Source organism: Tachyglossus aculeatus, chromosome 1 (assembly GCF_015852505.1).
Source record: "Tachyglossus aculeatus isolate mTacAcu1 chromosome 1, mTacAcu1.pri, whole genome shotgun sequence".
Classification (NCBI taxonomy): domain Eukaryota; kingdom Metazoa; phylum Chordata; class Mammalia; order Monotremata; family Tachyglossidae; genus Tachyglossus; species Tachyglossus aculeatus.
The window spans coordinates 113,339,199-113,358,393 of NC_052066.1; the positions used below are offsets into that span (position 1 = coordinate 113,339,199).

The following is a 19,195-nucleotide window of genomic DNA, read 5'->3' on the forward strand; positions in this document are numbered from 1 at the left end:
AATTTCTCACTTTCCTATGTGCTTAAAGAGATAATTTTCAGAGGAAAGTAAAAACAGCATATTTGAATCCTTAATTGAGAATGCGAATGGATAACTCCTTCGGAGCTGCTGGTAGGAAAAATATTTAGTTACCAGACATAAATTGGATCGATTTAATGATACACAAAACATATAGGTCTGCTGTTGGCAGTAGTAGAAGAACCTGAGGTAATGTTGCTATAACTCTGAGTGAAAAGAGAATCTCTCCTTAGTAGGTTACATAAATAATTGTGTTTCTTAAGTGGTGTTATCTTAGAGGCTTTTAAAACCTATTATTTAGATGTTGAATTTTCAAGGAGGAAATCATAAGATGGTGTCTTTTTAGGCAATACAAAATCCCAATGATATCCAGCTTCAAGAGAAAGCATGGAATGCCGTATGTCCACTGGTTGTGAGACTGAAGAGGTTTTATGAATTTTCTATAAGGCTAGGTAAGCATTTCCAAACATGCTGTATACCTAATTTCATGCTTCCTGTTCTGTTTGGGGCTTGATTAAAAAAAATGCATTGCAAGAACAAAATTAGATGCTAAGCGCTTAGTACAGTGCTCTGCACGCAGTAAGTGCTCAATAAATACGATTGAATGAATGAAATGGGGAAAAGGATATCCTCACCCAGAGTTGCCTCCCATCCGATGTAACCTCGGAGCTGAGACAGAGCAGGTGTGAACCCCTCCCTTTCTGAATAAAGGAAACAACAGTAGGCTGCCATTTATGATCCTGGCATTGGCAGAGGAATATCATTCGTCTGGGTGTCTGGCAAACATTCAGAAGAATGAAAAGTGAGGCGATGAAAGAAAAATAATAGGCTCATATGAATAAAAAAAATACAAAAACTCTAGGCAGCTGATGCGAGTTGAGGGTGGAAGAAATCAGACATTCCTTTCTGGAGGAGGTGTCTTTGTAGGAGGGTTTTGAAGGAAGGAAGGGATTTCAAGCGAGGGAAAGGTGTCCAAGGAGGAAGAGAAGGTGTGAGCAATAAGTTGGAGGTGCAAAAGTTGAAACTTCAAGGACAAAAAGGAAGTTTGCTTGAGAATAGCGAAAATAATGAAGTGAGTGAGAAAGCCGATAGGAAAGAGTGAGACAGCTGGTGGATAGCTTTGAGTCATTGGTCAGGAATTTTTGCTTCAAACAAGAAGCAATGGGTAGTCCTAAGAGATTTCTGAACCAAGAGGCTAGGGACTGGTGAATTCCAGAAAGCATTTTAATAATGTAATAACCATGACTGAATGAAGGATGACTGAAGGGGGAGAGGCAAAGGGAAGGAGCTTGCTAAGAAGACTATTATATTAATCTAGAAAGGAATTCCTGAGGGTGTGTATCAAGGCAGTGGGTTTATTTTTCTTCATAAAAGGTAATATTAATCCATTTGTGGGCAGAAAATGTGTCCACCAAATCTGTTATCAACTTGACCCCTCCCACCTCACCCACTACAAGAAGCAGCGTGGCTAGAGAAGCAGCGTGGCTCAATGGAAAGAGCACGGGCTTAAGAGTCAGAAGTCATGGGTTCAAATCCCGACTCTGCCAATTGTCAGCTGTGTGACTTTGGACAAGTCACTTAACTTCTCTGTGCCTCAGTTACCTCATCTGTAAAATGGGGATTAAGACTGTAAGCTCCACGTAGGACAACCTGATCCCCTTGTATCCTCCCCAGCTCTTAGAACAGTGCTTTGCACATAATAAGTGCTTAACAAATGCCATCATTATTACTAGTATGATTACCTCGCTACTATCCTACTACAGCCCAGCCCACACTCTTCACTCTAATGCTAACCTTCTCACTGTACCTTGATTTCATCTATCTCACTGCTGACCTGTGGCCCACGTCCTCCCTCTGGCATGGAATGCCCTCCCTCCTCAAATCCTACAGATAATTCCTCTCCCCTCCTTCAAAGCCTAACTGAAGGCACATCTCCTCCAGGAGGCTTTCCCTGATTCAGCCCGCCTTGCCTCTTCTCCCACTCCATTCTGCCTCAACCTGACTTGCTCCCCTTATTCATCCCCACTCCCAGCCCTACTGCACTTAAGTACATATATGCAATTTGTCTATTTAGATTAATTGTCTGTCTCCCCCTCTAGAGTGTAAGCTCATTGTGGTCATGGAGTATATCCGTTTATTGTTATATTCTACTCCCCCCTAGTGCTTAGTATGGTGCTCTGCACACAGTAAGTGCTCAATAAATATGGTTGAATTGAATTGAAATTGAATGATTGGAATCTCTCTGCCCAGCACGAAGGGACCAGTTCTGAGGCTGTTTAAGGGCTGCGTATTCTGGGCTGGATCAGTTGTGGGTGCAAGACTGTTATTTTCATTTCCACAGACACAGCTCTGAATCACCCATAGCACCATTAGTAACAGGAATGTTTCCACCAGACTGTCTCTTTTGTTTCTCCATCTCTGGTGACACGTCTCTGGTTTGACATCCAACAGAGTCACCTCTCTCACTTCTCATCTCTCACCGCTCTCCCCACCCTTCCAGCCCCAGACCTTTAAAACCCTATCCTTGGGATCCACACCCTTCAGAAACCTCATTGCAATTCCTCCAACCTCAGAATGAAGAAGGGCATTTCTGGCTCAAATGTAGACCTGTCTCGCCAATATCACCAAAGGCCAAGTACATTTTTAACTGCTTTCATTAAAGGCATAGATTAATGCAAGCTTCCCAAGGCCTGAGTCCATATCTTTTACTTGTATTATAGTCTTCCAACTTGCCAGTACAGTGCTCACCTCACGTCAGACACTCAACAAATGCTGTTGAAGAAACTAATGTACTGCACATATTTTAAAAATCACCAAGAATAGCTTCTAGAGGCAACAGCTTTTGAATCACCTTGAGTTTAATACCTTACTTGATATAGCCTTACCATGAATGGCATTAAGTGTTCAAGGCATAATGCATAATAATAATAATAATAATAATGGTATTCGTTAAGTACTTACTATGTGCCAAGCACTATTCCTAAGCATGATTCCTAAGAGAGGGTGTGTAGAGTTCATAAAGAACTACAGATACTTGAAGGCAACTTTAGGTCAGAAAAATCGAAAGTGACATTTTAAATCACTTCTGATTATCAGTGTATTTAATCAACCTTTCAATGTTTAGATACTGTTTGGTAGAAATAGCAGGGATGGCCAAAATGGTGACTATTTGTATCCTGTGTGATCTATTAAGATAGTTTGAATGATGCGCCTAGCAAAGCAAACATGAAAGACATTCATTTTTCTCCAAGAATTTTCTTTAGCAATTGAGACAGTTAAGATGCTCCCCCGCCTGCCAGCCTGTACAGTTATTCACAAAGCCTCTATGGAAGAGAAGAGGAAATGATCACTGAGAATTGGGTGCCAAGGAAGAAATACATTGTCGTGTGGAATTGTGTTTATGAAGGGGAATTTGCCTCACATATTTTCCTGCCTGTATTTTTCAGAGAAAGCTCTACAGAGTTTATTGGAATCCCTCACCTGCCCACCCTACACGCCGACTCAACATCTGGAGCGAGAACAAGCTTTAGCAAAGGAATTTGCAGAAATTTTACATTTTACTCTCCGTTTTGATGAACTGAAGGTTTGACATATTTTTAAAAAGAAATTTTGTCCCTCAGAAATTTTGTCCCTCAGAGCACTGCTATCATTTTGCAAACTTTGATTATTGCTGAAGAACATCATTCTCCATTGTTTGAATTTTAGATGAGGAACCCAGCAATTCAAAACGACTTCAGTTACTACCGACGGACAATAAGTCGCAACCGAATTAACAATATGCATGTAAGTTGCTGTGTTTCTCAGGCTGTTCGAATACCATTAAGGCAGTTCTGACATCTTCTATTGGGAAGACAGGAGGTCGCAGCCCATAACTGAACTCGAGGAAATGTGACCATCTTCTCTTTCTTTTCTTATCAGCTAGACATTGAGAACGAAGTGAATAACGAAATGGCCAACAGAATGTCCCTTTTTTATGCAGAAGCCACACCGATGTTGAAGACGCTTAGCAACGCCACAACCTATTTTGTCTCAGAAGTGAGTTTTAGCTGAAAATTGGGGAGGAAGTGTTAAAATCCTGGTGTAAAAGCTGCTTGGGCAATTAACAGATGTACCTTGTTTCCATATTAGAACAAGACTCTGCCTATTGAAAACACAACAGACTGCCTTAGTACCATGACCAGCGTATGTAAAGTCATGTTGGAGACTCCGTAAGTCGAAGCATCGATGACTAGGAAATGCATGTCTAGCTAACCTGTTTAACAGTTCAACTTTCAAAGCACTCCTTGGGTTTTATTTACTGTTCTCACTTCTTAACAGCAAAGCCTTTTATAATGTAGTTCAGCCCAAAAAATAAAGCAGTATAAAAAAGTTTATTGTGTACCTTAGTATTCAACTTCTTGGACTAAAATGGTTTCATTTCCCCTGTTCTTAGTTGTACAAGCAGTCATTTTTCTTTTAGGGGTCAATTTTAGTGGAAAAAATGATCATGGTTTCTCTTCCAAGTGCAATCTCTGTTCTTAACTGAAAACGCATTTACAATTTTTACTTTCTTTTACAAATAGATATTATAGCGTTTTAAATTTAGGGTTCGGTTTTTGGCAATTGCTGAAAGCCATCCCTTCCTCCAAGTTTTGGACAATAATTCCATTCACTCCAAGGCCGTTTTAAGTGAGGAAATTGCCGTTTGAAGAGGAAAAGTGTCCACTGTATAATGCAAAACTGTACTGCTCTATTTTTTATGTGCCACAAGGGCCTTAAAATTGATATTTCAGAAAGTGGCTTTGAATCATAAAGAAAATATGATACTGAAGTACCAGGCACTTTCTACACAATATGGTTTACATGGATTTATAGCATAAATATATGTAGTGCAAATTGAAGTATTGTATATGCCACCGTACTTAATTACTTTGAAATTTCAATTGTATTAATTCTCACGATATCCAGGGTGTATATTCAATTTTTATGGCTTTGCAGAGAAGAACAGCCGCTTTTTGATTAATCAAGAGGGAAGTTTGGAAAAGTGTAGTGGGCAATATGGATCATTGAGGCCAAAACTGTTAAATCACTAGCTGGGCTTTTCTCTGGTTGATTGTTCAGTAGGCCTGGACTTGCTGTGTTATTGGCAGAGCTAAAAATGATTCCTATTGCAGACTTTGGAAACACTTCTATTTTTAAAATCTAGTATTTACATTGTGTGGCTTGTTTTCCTTGTTAACCCTATGAAATGTGTAGTTCGCCTTTTAATGGAAAAAATGCGTTTAGCTAAAAAACGCTTAGACTGGAGGTCAAGTTTTTTTTTTAATAATGAGCCATTATCTTTTATAATGTTCTGTAACTTAAGGGAACTTATTATGAAATATTCATGATCAGTGGGTTGTTGTGTCATGAAAATAATCAGCTTCCCCGCTGAAAGGCAAAGGAGAGGAGGATTTACGGCCCGTTAGTTTAGTTCCCTTTCTGCTGAATTCCCAGGTTAATAGCTGCGAGGAAAATTGCCAATATAAGTTTTTCAGAGTGCAAATCTCGGAAGGTTTGGGAATGGCCTCATGCAGGATTTGGAAGGGGAAAAAGTATCAGACCTTTCATATGGACAACCCATGCACTTAGTAATAATAATAATAATAACTGTGGTATTTGTTAAATGTGCCAGACACTGTTGGAAGTCCTGGGGTAGATATAAGCAAATTGCAATGGACACAATCCCTGTCCCATGTGGGGCTCACATTCTCAATCCCCATTTTATGGATGAGGGATCAATCCCCATTTTACATAGAGACAGAGAAGTGAAATGACTTGCCCAAGGCCACACAGGACACAAGCGGCAGAGCTGGGATTGGCAGATAGGGTAAAATCTGATTTTCTCTCTTTCAGGGAATATAGGAGTAGGTTCACCAATGAAGACACCCTTATGTTCTGCATGAGAGTAATGGTGGGCGTTATTATACTCTATGACCACGTGCATCCTGTGGGAGCTTTCTGTAAGACATCCAAGATTGATGTAAGTAAAAATGGATGAGGCAAGCTGGGGAAGAGGGTTTTTTTTTTCTTGCTTTGGTCTCTCTTGCTCTTAATTCAAATTAAACATTTGCAAAAGGATATGGCATTGAAAACTGCTTTTGAGCACTCTTATTGGAAGCCTCAATCACCTGCTACATCATCTTGATTAATTGGAAATATTTCTAGGAAGAGGTAGGCTCAGGAAGGCACTTGCTGTCCTCCATTTGAGAGAAAAAAGAAAGAGCAAGTAAATACTGAGAGGTAGCACCTGTTCCTCCCCATCTATCAGAAGGATGTGGGTTCTAATCCCGACTCCACTACAAGTCTGCTCTGTGACCTTGGGCAAGTCACTTCACTTTTCTGGCCTCAATGACCTCATTTGTAAAATGGGGATTAAGAGTGTGAGCCGCATGTGGGACAGAGACTGTGTCAAACTTGATTAATTTGTATCTATCCCAGAGCTTAGAACAGTACTTGGCACAGAGCACTTAACAAGTACCAAAATTATAATATAATTATTATTATCTGTGCTCTCACAGCCCCCATTAGTGTTTTTCTGTCATTATTGATATTATTATAATACTATAATAATAACGTGCTATTCATTAAGCATTTACTACATACCAAACCATTCCTAAGCACTGGACTAGATATAGTTTTATCAGATAAGGCACAATTCCTATCCCAAGTAGGCTGGCAGTGTAAAGGGGAAGAAGAATAGATATTTATTCCTTAAAATCCCCTCTAGACTGTAAGCTCATTGTGGACAGGGAACATATTTATCAACTCTGTAGTAGTTTGCTCTCCCAAGCATACTCTGTAAACCCTGCTCTCTTTAAGCACTCAATAGATACCATTGATAAATCAGTCTTTTTTTTTATGATATTTGTTAAACCCTTACTATGTGCCAGGCACTGCACGAAGCACCAGGGTAAATACAAGCTCACCAGGTTGGACACAGGCCTTGTCCCACATGGGGCTCACAATCCCAATCCTCATTTTCCAGATGAGGTCACTGAGTCACAGAGAAGTTAGGTGACTTGCCCAAGGTCACCCAGCACACATGCGGTGGAGTTGAGATTAGAACTCAAATCCGCTGACTTGCAAGTCCATGCACTTTCCACTACGCCACACTGCTCCTTCCCTCCCTAATCCTTTCTACCACCTAACTTTGAAATCCCTGAAGACAACACCACTGAGGCCCACAACCTAGGAATAGCTTTAATTCCTCCCTCTCAGTCCAGTCCAAGGAATATGGGTGGGTAGCCATTAGCCTTCAAGTCGCAGAGAGCCAAAGAGCAAGGTGGTGGATGTTCCACTCCTTTCTTCCGATATTTGGTGGGTGTTAATTCACAAATGAACAGTGAATTGTGAATTTACTAGAACAGTGCTTTGCACATAGTAAGCGCTTAATAAATGCCATCATTATTATTATTATTAAATGCTACATGCTAGGATTCCGTAGCTATGTGGCCATCTTAGATATAAATAAATGCCTGTGGTATTTCTTAAGCATTTGCTAAACTCTGGATAGATACAATTTAATCAAATCAGGCACAATCCATCTCCCACGTGGGATCTCAAGTGTAAATCTTCTTTTGGTGTAAATTAATCATATTTATTGAGTGCTTACTGGGTGCAGAGCACTTTATTAAGTGCTTGGGAGAGTACAGTAGAACAGAATTGGTAGACGTGTTCCCTGCCCACAACAAGTTTTATAGTCTAGAGAGGGAGACAGACATTAAGATAAATACATCATTTATGGATGTGTACTTACGTGCTGTGGAGGGGGAACAGTTATTGAATTCCTGTTTTACAGATGGGGCAGCTGAGCACTGAGAAGTGACCTACCCAAGGTCACACAAGCAGGCAAATGGTGAAGCTAGGATTAGAACTCAGGTCCTCTGACTGCCAGGCGCATGTTCTTTCCACTAGGCCCTGATACTCCCTGTTCTTTCATTCAAATCCATCTCATTTCTGCACCTAAGGAAATCAATCAATCAATCAATCAATCAATCATATTTATTGAGCGCTTACTGTGTGCAGAGCTCTGTACTAAGCACTTGGGAAGTACAAGTTAGCAACATATAGAGACAGTCCCTACCCAACAGTGGGCTCACAGTCTAAAAGGGGGAGACAGAGAACAAAACCAAACATACTAACAAAATAAATAGAATAGATATGTACAAGTAAAGTAAATAAATAAATAGAGTAATAAATATGTGCAATTTAATACAATTTAATCAAATCAGGCACAATCCAGTTAGCCCCTGAAGGTCCAGTCTGGCGAGCAGTATAATCCAATGGAAAGAGCACAGGGCAGAGAGTCAGGAAGTCTTAAATTCTGATTGCAACTCCGCCTCTGATCTACTGGGTACCCTAGGCTCTTGGGCTTTAGTTTTCTCATTTGAGGAAAAGTATCCGCCTCTATCTGCTTCACAAAGGTATGATGAGGGTAAAATAATAATAATAGTAATAATAATAATGGCATTTAGTAAGCACTTACTATGTGCAAAGCACTGTTCTAAGCTCTGGGGAAGATACAAGGGGATCAGGTTGTCTGACGGGGGGCTCACAGTCTTAATCCCCATTTTACAGATGAGATAACTGAAGCAGAGAGAAGTTAAATGACTTGCCCAAAGTCACACAGCTGACAATGGGCAGAGCCGGAATTTGAACCCGTGACCTCTGACTCCAAAGCCTGTGCTCTTTCCACTGAGCCACAGTTGATATGAAAAGTGAAAAACAAAAATCGCTGTTTAAGTAAACGGACATAGAATGTCCTTGTCTGTCATCATCATCATCGTCAATCGTGTTTATTGAGCGCTTACTGTGTGCAGAGCACTGTACTAAGCTCTTGGGAAGTACAAGTTTGCAACATATAGAGACAGTCCCTACCCAACAGTGGGCTCACAGTCTAAAAGGGCCCACATAAACTTCAGCTCAGTTTTCTATTAGATTTTTTCTCCTCACTATGAAACGCTATGTCCCCAACATTGTTCTAAGCTCTGGAGTATATATAAAATAATCTGGTCCCACATGGGGCCAGGAGGGATAACAGGGATTGAATCCACATCTTGCAGGTGAAGCACTGAGGCACAAGGAAGTGAAGTGACCTGCCCAAAGTCACACAGCAGACAAGTGATGGATCTGGAATTAGAACCTGGATCTTTGTCTGCCAGATCCATCCTCATTACACTAGGCCATCCTGGTTCTCTCAAGGAGTTGTAGAAGTGCAGGGGAATCATCTCAACCATAGATCTCCTTTTGGTATATTTTAATGCTCCATAACTGTAATAATAATAATAATAGTGGCATTTATTAAGCACTTACTATGTGCAAAGCACTGTTCTAAGCGCTGGGGAGGTTACAAGGTGATTGGTTGTCCCACAGGGGTCTCACAGTCTTAATCTCCATTTTACAGATGAGGTAACTGAGGCACAGAGAAGTTAAGTGACTTGCCCAAAGTCACACAGCTGACAATTGGCAGAGCTGGGATTTGAACCCATGACCTCTGACTCCAAAGTCCACGCTCTTTTCCACTGAGCCATGCTGCCTCTAGGACTATTGCCTTGTTTCTTTTAAGATGCTTCAGGAATTCTCTGAGCGCTTTTGTTAGAATTGAATGTTTTATGTAACAGGGATGACAATGCAAAGGTTTTTGATTGTTCCTATTTCTTTCATAGATGAAGGGTTGCATAAAGGTTTTGAAGGAACAGCCTCCAGACAGTGTGGAAGGTCTGTTGAATGCCCTCAGGTAAGATGCCATATCAATGTGTGCCACCCCTGCGCTTATAAAATGGCAGGAACCAGATTTTGATTTCCCTTTTTAGCTCTTCTAGCTTTCCCCCCATAGAATCCCGATTTAATTCAGGTGGCCAGGACCCCTAGATAAAATTTTGTTATGGAGAAGAATCTGACTAAAGCACGAACAGTTGTTTCAAACCTTGTGGCAGGAGGGGAGAATGGACTCTAATATTGCCACCTCATTGCCATCCATCTGACTTGACTTTGGTATAATAACAAGTCCGAGAGAAAGGGATAATAATAATAATTTTGGTATTTGTTAAGTGCTTACTATGTGCCAAGCACTGTTCTAAGTGCTGACATTGATTCCCAATTGATCAGACCTCTGATAGGTAAGGTCGTCCTGCTTCTCTTCTCCTGTCCTTACGAGCTAACCCACTGTTGGGTAGGGACTGTCTCTATATGTTGCCAACTTGTACTTCCCAAGCGCTTAGTACAGTGCTCTGCACACAGTAAGTGCTCAATAAATACGATTGATTGATTGATTGATTAATTGTAGAGTCCTTCTGCATGTTGGATATTGGAATTGCATCCAACCTTGGGTTTTTCAGGACCACAGAATTCATCCTGCTCAGCACACCGTAAGTGCTCAAGAAATGCCATCCACCTTTGCACTTGGATTTTCACCATTCATTCACTCAGCCGTATTTACTGAACGCTTACCGTGTGCCGAGCACTGTACTATGCGCTTGGGAGAGGACAGTATAACTGTAAATGGACACATTCCCTACCCAAAGTGAGCTCACGGTCTAGGAGGGGAGACAGATATCAATATAAATGAATAGATTCAGCGCTTAGTACAGTGCCTGGAACAGAGTAAGTGCTTAACAAATGCCATCGGTGTTATTATCATTATTAAATTATTATTATTAAATTACCCTTTATTCATCCCTCCCTTAACCCCACAGCACTAATGTACGTATCCGTAATTTGTATTTATCTCAGTGTTTCCCTCTCTAGACTGCAAGCTCGTTGAGGGCAGGGAAGTTCTCTACCAACTCTGTTTTATGGTACTCTCTCAAGCGCTTTGTACAATGCTCTGCACACAGTAAACACTCAATAAATATGACTGATTGATTGAACTGATTTATTTCTGAACCCGATTTGATATCTTGGTGGCTAATGTTAGAGAAGCAGCATGGCATAGTGGATAAAACACAGTCCTCGGAGTCAAAAGGTCATGGGTTCTAATCCAGGTTCCACCACTTGTCTGCTGTGTGATGTTGGGCAAGGCACTTCACTTCTCTGTGCCTCAGTTCCCTCATCTGTAAAATGGGGGTTGAGATTGTGAGCCTCTCATGGGACAAGGAATGTGTTAAACCCTATTTGCTTGTGTCCACCCCAGTGCTTACAACAGTGCCTGGCACATAGTAAGTGCCTAAGAAATGCCATAATTATTACAATTATGAATGTTCCATTGACTAAGAGACTGGTAGCGCAGCTGGTCTTTAGGCAGTGGATAAGTAGTAAGCACAGAGCAGTACTGTAGGTACTCTCACCTCTTTGCAGATTAGTTTTTAGTTCCAGTGAGCGCAGGAAACGCGAATCATCCTATCTCTATGGCATTTCTGCAGCATCCTGTCAGCCAGTGGCAGCACAGTGACCAGATATTGAAAATCAATCAATCAGTGGTATTTATTGCACGCTACTATGTGCAGAGTATTGTACCAGACACTTGGGAGAGTACAATATAACATAATTAGCAGACACGCTCCCTGCCCACACATCCCCTCCGCACATCCGCCAAGCTAGCTCTCTTCCTCCCTTCAAGGCCCTACTGAGAGCTCATCTCCTCCAGGAGGCCTTCCCAGACTGAGCCCCCTCCTCCCCTTCTCTATCCCCCCCGCCTTACCTCCTTCCCCTCCCCACAGCACCTGTATATATGTATATATGTTTGTATGTATTTATTACTCTATTAATTTATTTATTTTATTTGTACTTATTTATTCTATTTATTTTATTTTGTTAATATGTTTTGTTTTGTTCTCTGTCTCCCCCTTCTAGACTGTGAGCCCACTGTTGGGTAGGGACCGTCTCTATATGTTGCCAACTTGTACTTCCCGAGCGCTTAGTACAGTGCTCTGCACACAGTAAGCGCTCAATAACTATGATTGAATGAATGAATGAATGAATGCCCATATTGAACTTACAGTTTGGACGGGGATACAGACTTCAATATAGATTAATAAGTGAATTGTAATATCTAATTGAAAGATATGCTCATAATTTTAAAGATAGCCTTCTAATAGGGAGCCCTCCCCCACCCGCAACATCCAGTATCAGAGATACTCTGCGTTTACAGCTAGCATCCCATTTTGAAAAGTGGCATGCTTCTACCTGCTTCATGGAACCCCCAACTCATGAATAATATTGTCAGCCTGACATTCAGCATATTTCTTTTTTTGAGACTTCTTTTATTTTCAGGGCTATTTCCAAGATCTGCATGTGAGAACTCCAAAATGTTTATTTGGTAAATTCCACCCAAGGTGTAAATGTTTGTGGCTCGAGGGGGTTGGTGGGCTAGAAACGCCCCCTCACACAGCCATTTCGTTTTCAGAATCATGGGGTAGGAAGAGTAGAGGCAGATGGGGTGTAATTCATAGAGTGACTATTGTATTCAACATTTGGAAGAGAACCATAGAAGTGTCCACTTACCTCTCTCCCTCTTTCCTCCTAACTTCTTTTCCTTCTCTTTTTCTTCTCTTTTTTTCCCCCTCTGTTCTCCTTACTGATAAAAAATTCCCCATGTAATGGCCTCACTCATGTTGTGGAGTTGCAGAAATTGTGCAGATTACTCTCCACTGGTTCCTTCCCCTCTGCCTTCAAACATGCCCATGTCTCTCCCATCCTAAAAAAACCCTCTCTTGACCCCACCTCACCTTCTAGTTATCGTCCCATATCCCTCCTACCATTCCTTTCCAAACTCCTTGAACGAGTTGTCTACACGCGCTGCCTAGAATTCCTCAACAACAACTCTCTCCTCGACCCCCTCCAGTCTGGCTTCCGTCCCCTTCATTCCACGGAAACTGCGCTCTCAAAGGTCACCAATGACCTCCTGCTTGCCAAATCCAACGGCTCATACTCTGTCCTAATCCTCCTCGACCTCTCAGCTGCCTTTGACACTGTGGACCACCCCCTTCTCCTCAACACGTTATCTGACCTTGGCTTCACTGACTCCGTCCTCTCCTGGTTCTCCTCTTATCTCTCCGGTCGTTCTTTCTCAGTCTCTTTTGCAGGCTCCTCCTCCCCCTCCCATCCTCTTACTGTGGGGGTTCCCCAAGGTTCAGTGCTTGGTCCCCTTCTGTTCTCAATCTACACTCACTCCCTTGGTGACCTCATTCGCTCCCACGGCTTCAACTATCATCTCTACGCTGATGACACCCAGATCTACATCTCTGCCCCTGCTCTCTCCCCCTCCCTCCAGGCTCGCATCTCCTCCTGCCTTCAGGACATCTCCATCTGGATGTCCGCCCGCCACCTAAAGCTCAACATGTCGAAGACTGAGCTCCTTGTCTTCCCTCCCAAACCTTGTCCTCTCCCTAACTTTCCCATCTCTGTTGACGGCACTACCATCCTTCCCGTCTCACAAGCCCGCAACCTTGGTGTCATCCTCGACTCCGCTCTCTCATTCACCCCTCACATCCAAGCCGTCACCAAAACCTGCCGGTCTCAGCTCCGCAACATTGCCAAGATCCTCCCTTTCCTCTCCATCCAAACCGCTACCCTGCTAATTCAAGCTCTCATCCTATCCCGTCTGGACTACTGCACTAGCCTTCTCTCTGATCTCCCATCCTCGTGTCTCTCTCCACTTCAATCCATACTTCATGCTGCGGCCCGGATTATCTTTGTCCAGAAACGCTCTGGACATATTACTCCCCTCCTCAAAAACCTCCAATGGCTACCGATCAATCTGCGCATCAAGCAGAAACTCCTCACCCTGGGCTTCAAGGCTCTCCATCACCTCGCCCCCTCCTACCTCACCTCCCTTCTCTCCTACTGCCCAGCCCGCACCCTCCGCTCCTCCACCACTAATCTCCTCACTGTACCTCGCTCTTGCCTGTCCCGCCATCGACCCCCGGCCCACGTCATCCCCCGGGCCTGGAATGCCCTCCCTCTGCCCATCCGCCAAGCTAGCTCTCTTCCTCCCTTCAAGGCCCTGCTGAGAGCTCACCTCCTCCAGGAGGCCTTCCCAGACTGAGCCCCTTCTTTCCTCTCCCCTCGTCCCCCTCTCCATCCCCCCGTCTTACCTCCTTCCCTTCCCCACAGCACCTGTATATATGTATATATGGTTGTACATATTTATTACTCTATTTATTTTTTATTTATTTATTTTACTTGTACATTTCTATCCTACTTATTTTATTTTGTTGGTATGTTTGGTTCTGTTCTCTGTCTCCCCCTTTTAGACTGTGAGCCCACTGTTGGGTAGGGACTGTCTCTATGTGATGCCAATTTGTACTTCCCAAGCGCTTAGTACAGTGCTCTGCACATAGTAAGCGCTCAATAAATACGATTGATTGATTGATTGATTGATTGGTAATTATGCAAGTACATAGGGTATCAAGGCTCTATACCAGAAGTATGTCTTTAGTTGTTCAAGGTATTACTCAAATAATAGAAGAACATGAAACATTGCCAGACAAGTCAACAAAAACTCTGTCGTATTTATTCTTTGTCACTTTCTGTAGATTCACTACAAAGCACCTGAATGATGAATCTACTTCAAAACAGATTAGGGCAATGCTTCAGTAAAGCCCTTAAGAGAAGAGGATCTGGGTTCCGACCTCAGAAGATGTATATGTTTACATAATTTAATACAGATTGATGTTAATACTGTTGTATTTACATAACCATTTCCTTCCTGTCACTGAAATTTTTGAATGTTAATGAATAACCTGACTGACTTTACATAACTTAACATGCTAGCCTTACTTTCGGCGTTTAAAAAAAAAAGACAAATAAAAGGATTCTGGGGAATTTTTGGTTTGTTGCCTGAGGACTTTAACTACATACTTGAAAAGTTCCTCGCATTTTGTATTTTAATTTGAGATGCTCATCCTTTCTGGAAAAGAGTTGTAGAAACAAATTTACTGTGTTTGTATAAAGTAATACCAACACTAGTTTTAAAAGAAAAAAAAAAGAAAAATCCATGTCTTTTGATGCACAAATGAAATGGACTCATTTTCAATCCATCAGTGGGGATGGCAGTTCTTGCTTTTTGCTGTGAATTCCAGGGATAAGTATCAGTCTGAGACTTCCTTGTTTTGTGAGATTATCCAGTACCTAGTTGAGGGTCTTCATTTATCCAGGAATCTGCCTAATTGGCAAAGTGGTGTTGCTTAGCTGGTTTTCTTTGCCGCTGGTTGCTGCTGTCGAAAAAAAATTTGTAATGATTTGCCATTTGCTTAACTTCTTCAGTACCTCTCCTGGACAGTTGAAGCTCCTATGATACTTGAGAGAGTGGGAGTCTGTTTTTTATTATTATTATTATGCTATTTGTTTAGGGCTTACTATGTGTCATGCACTGTTCTAAGCGCTGGGTTTGATGCAAGTTAATCAGATTGGACAGAGTCCCTGTTCTACCTGGTGCTCATAGTCTAAGTAGAAGGGGGAACAGATATCGAATCCCCATTCTGAGTAGAAGGAAACTGAGACTCAGAGAACTGAAGTGACTTGCCCAAAGTCACGCAGTAAGCAGGTGGCAGAGGTGGGATTAGAACCCATGTGCTCTGACTTCTAGGCTCATGATTTTTTTTTCCACTATCAGTGCTGTTTGGACGATATAGCCCTCCACACAAACTAAACTTCTGTTTCCCTTGTGGGAAAATAGCAGAAACCAGCTTGAGTCTCCTGCTTGCCTCGTCGCTCCCTATCTGCCTGCCTGGACCCTGGGGTTTTCCCTGTCACCTTCTGGGAAGGGAGTGGGGGAAGAGGGCCAGGCTTGGGATGCTGGGAAAGGGGAAAGAAATTGAAAGACAGCCCGATGGCTCAGCGAATGTTGAAATCCTAGTTTCAGAGTTGAGCTCTGAGGCTGGCTTGTGGTCCCAGAAGTGCTAGCCTTGCCTGGTAACCCATAATTCTTACACACGTTTCGTTGGTACCAAATGTTAATTTTCTTCTGCCTCGATTAGGGTCAAAAAAAATTTTTTTTCACTGAAAATATCACTTTCAAAAAGACAACTGCCCCAAGAAGAACTTTTTCAGTAAGTTACATAGTTCCCAGATCCAGCAGTTTCCTGGGGACAGAAATCGAATGAAGCACGTTTGGAGAATAAAACAGAAAGCAGGGTACTAGCTCTTGGCTCGTTTGATGCTCATATGAATCATCAGGGATTTATGTTGTTTGATTACTAAAATCCATTTTCATCTCAATTTTTTATTGTTACATCCTTCATTTTCTAGTGTGTGAGAGAAATATTGTCCTTTGTCCAGTTGATAAGAGATGGTCGATGCAGCTTGATGACTATTAAAGTTAGTGGGAATTCTTAAAATACATACTATGTTAACCGTTCCCTTACTAAAGAATTCCCATTCATCCCAATCGTTTCTTGATATGCTCTCAGGATGAAATAAGAGCACCTTGAGAGCCCCTACCAACCAGGAACGAAGCAAGTTTGAAAAACTGTACAGGTGTACACTTCTCTGGTCTCCAGTGTATCTTAATAGAGCATAGCAGCAAATTTCCCAAGCATGCTTGCAGAAAGAAAGAGCAACATCTACTTTGCCTGATTCCAAGGTCAGTTAGTCATGGAAAAGCAAATTCATTGTTCAAGCATCTGAAATGGGAAACAATGAACACATTGTCTAGACTATGAGCTCACTATGGGCAGGGAACCTCTTTGCTAATTCTGCTGTATTGCATTCTCCCAAGTGCTTAGTACAATCTTCTACCAATAGTAAGTGCTCAGTAAATGCCATTGATTGATAAAGGTGTCACTGTGGGCAGGGGATGTGTCTAACAACTCTGTAATATACTCACCCAAGCACTTAGTACAGTGCTCGACTCATAGTAAGTGCTCAATAAATATGATTGATTGATCAGATTGCTTCAAATACTTTGATGCATTTTCCCATGTTTTCACTTGGACATCCATATTCTAATGCATAACCCATAGTCTGATAAATGCAAATCCATGAGCAAAAGGGGCTATTGTGCTAATTAGTAGCAAAGAAACATACACTGGTCAGTTCAGAATAAGATGATGAAACCAGGGGCTAAGCTCTTGCCTGATGGATTTCATTTTTTTGATAAACCATGGTAGTTTGCCTTCTGAATTTATGAGCTACGTCCCCTAAACTCCAGTAATAACCCACCTTTCAGAACTTTTGACTCCAAAATAAGTGTCACGGGGTTTATATTTGTATATAAAATTATTCTCCTTGAGCTTCTGTGGGGCGGATGTGTCATCCAGCAGTGGAGTGGGAAAAACAAAAGCCACTTGGAAACAGAACCTGAACAAACAATGACCACAACTAACCTGGCTGGAGCAATGCAAGGATGTAACCTTAAAAAAATATTTTCGAAGCGTCCACTACATGTGACCCCCTTAGGTAATTCGAGGTCAGTGATTGTCAGTGTTTCCTGTAGGAATGGCCTTCTGGTCAAAAGCAAGGTATATTTCATTTGGGTAAAGGTATTGTTTGAATCCTCAACACTCTTAAAAAGTCCTAATACAAGTGCCATACCATTTGCAATTACCCATTCCCTTTGCACATTTTTTTCCAGGTAACAAAACTTTGCGGATAAAATCGTCCCAGTACTTAAGCCAGTTCAGAGTGAACATATTTTAGTGGTAGTGAAGAACTAATGTAAATGAGCCTGTCATTATTTAGGCACTTGGAGAAGATGTTGACTTCCCTTGGTGACGTTTATTTTAATGTGCATAAGAGGTGTAGGCACCCCACCCATGAGCTTCTCCACTGCCACTCTGGAGTTCCCTGCTGTTCTCGGATCACCTCTTTCCAAATAATGTGTCCCAGCATGGACCACCCCAGGATGTGAGCACAGCAGCTCTCGGTGGTTCCTAGAAGATGTTTCGGGGAACACCTTTGGCCCAAATTTGCCACCTTCTTTTTGAGTTCTCCAACCTCTTAAAAAAGAAAAAAGGACAGCAAATCAAGATGCTGCCCCTAATTCCATTGAATTCTAATCCAGGAAAGAAAGTGTTGGACTGGAGTCACTGTCTATTCAGGACTAGTGATGGGTTCTTACCAGATCTGGGAGTTAAAGGGCTCCGAAAGCAATACTATCCACCAGACTTTTCCAACCAGGACATGTGGTCTTGGACAACATCTCTCGCTGTTTCCCCAACCCAACATTCTCTCACTAACAAGTCCCTCAGCTTTCATCTTCCTGGGATTCCCACCGAGACTGTGAGCCTTTTGCGTGACAGGGACTGTGTCTGACCCGAATACCCTGTATTTACTGCAGTGTTTGGTACAGTGCTTGGTGCATTGTAAGCACTTAACAAATACTGAGTTTTTGGAATCGTCATTTTAATACATCAGGAAAAATTGTAATAGTTAACAGGTAAATAGTGTTTTAGTTTAAATAATTTTACTCCATTAACAATTGAGCAGATCAAATTTAGGGGTTCTACTTATGTAGTAGAATACAGGGATTTTATTTTGAGTTCGCTCTAGGCAAGTACTAATTTTTCTTCAATTTGTCAGTGATGATGAAAACTGTAAAACGGTGGAATTTTATCTTATGAGCCAAAAATGAGTTATTTCCCACTAAAGTTTATGAAAAGAAACTACACTTGTAAACAGAAAGCTGTTTAAAAAGTGCTGTATGTATGTTGTTTGAAGATGTCATTTTAATTTTTGCCTGCTTTCCTGTACTTTTTGTACAAAAGTTTGTGTGAGATGAAAATAAAATGTTTGGTACATATATCAAGCTTTTGCAGGTTTATTTTTACATTAAAGTGGTTTAATTTGGGGAAAAAAAGTTTAACCTCTGTCAAATGATTTGAGTAGCACGGTAGCTTTTCATAATAATAATAATAATAATGGTAATTGTTAAGCGCTTACTCTGTGCAAAGCGCTGTTCTAAGCACTTGGGGGATACAAGGTGATCAGGTTGTCCCACGGGGGGGTTCACAGATTTTACAGATGAGGGAACTGAGGCCCAAAGAAGTTAAGTGGCTTGCCCAAGGTCACACAGCTGACAAGTGGTGGAGCTGGGATTCAAAGCCATGACCTGTGACTCCCAAGCCCGGTCTCTTTCCACTGAGCCATGCTTTCTCCACACTGCTTTCATCCCTGTACCTTATTAATCCCCCTCTCAGGATTGCACCTGGAGACTTTCCAGTACTCTGCCAATCTCGACTATGGGAAGGAGACCTTCCCATTCCATTTCTAGCTTGGG

General features: G+C 41.8%; 1 protein-coding gene across 2 annotated transcripts in view; it reads left to right on the forward strand.

Moving 5' to 3' along the window:
• Positions 1 to 15,365, forward strand: part of CYRIA (CYFIP related Rac1 interactor A) — a 77,174-nt gene extending 61,809 nt beyond the window's left edge. The window contains exons 5-12 of one of the 2 annotated variants that reach the window (XM_038746288.1): positions 365 to 470; positions 3,465 to 3,601; positions 3,724 to 3,801; positions 3,937 to 4,053; positions 4,147 to 4,226; positions 5,893 to 6,019; positions 9,705 to 9,775; positions 14,514 to 15,365. In XM_038746288.1, the coding sequence (XP_038602216.1) occupies positions 365 to 470; positions 3,465 to 3,601; positions 3,724 to 3,801; positions 3,937 to 4,053; positions 4,147 to 4,226; positions 5,893 to 6,019; positions 9,705 to 9,775; positions 14,514 to 14,577 (780 nt within the window). In that variant the 3' untranslated portion in view covers positions 14,578 to 15,365. The remainder of the gene's footprint in view (positions 1 to 364; positions 471 to 3,464; positions 3,602 to 3,723; positions 3,802 to 3,936; positions 4,054 to 4,146; positions 4,227 to 5,892; positions 6,020 to 9,704; positions 9,776 to 14,513) is intronic. The other variant, XM_038746297.1, reaches the window with a different exon arrangement.
• The last annotated feature ends 3,830 nt before the right edge of the window (positions 15,366 to 19,195 follow it).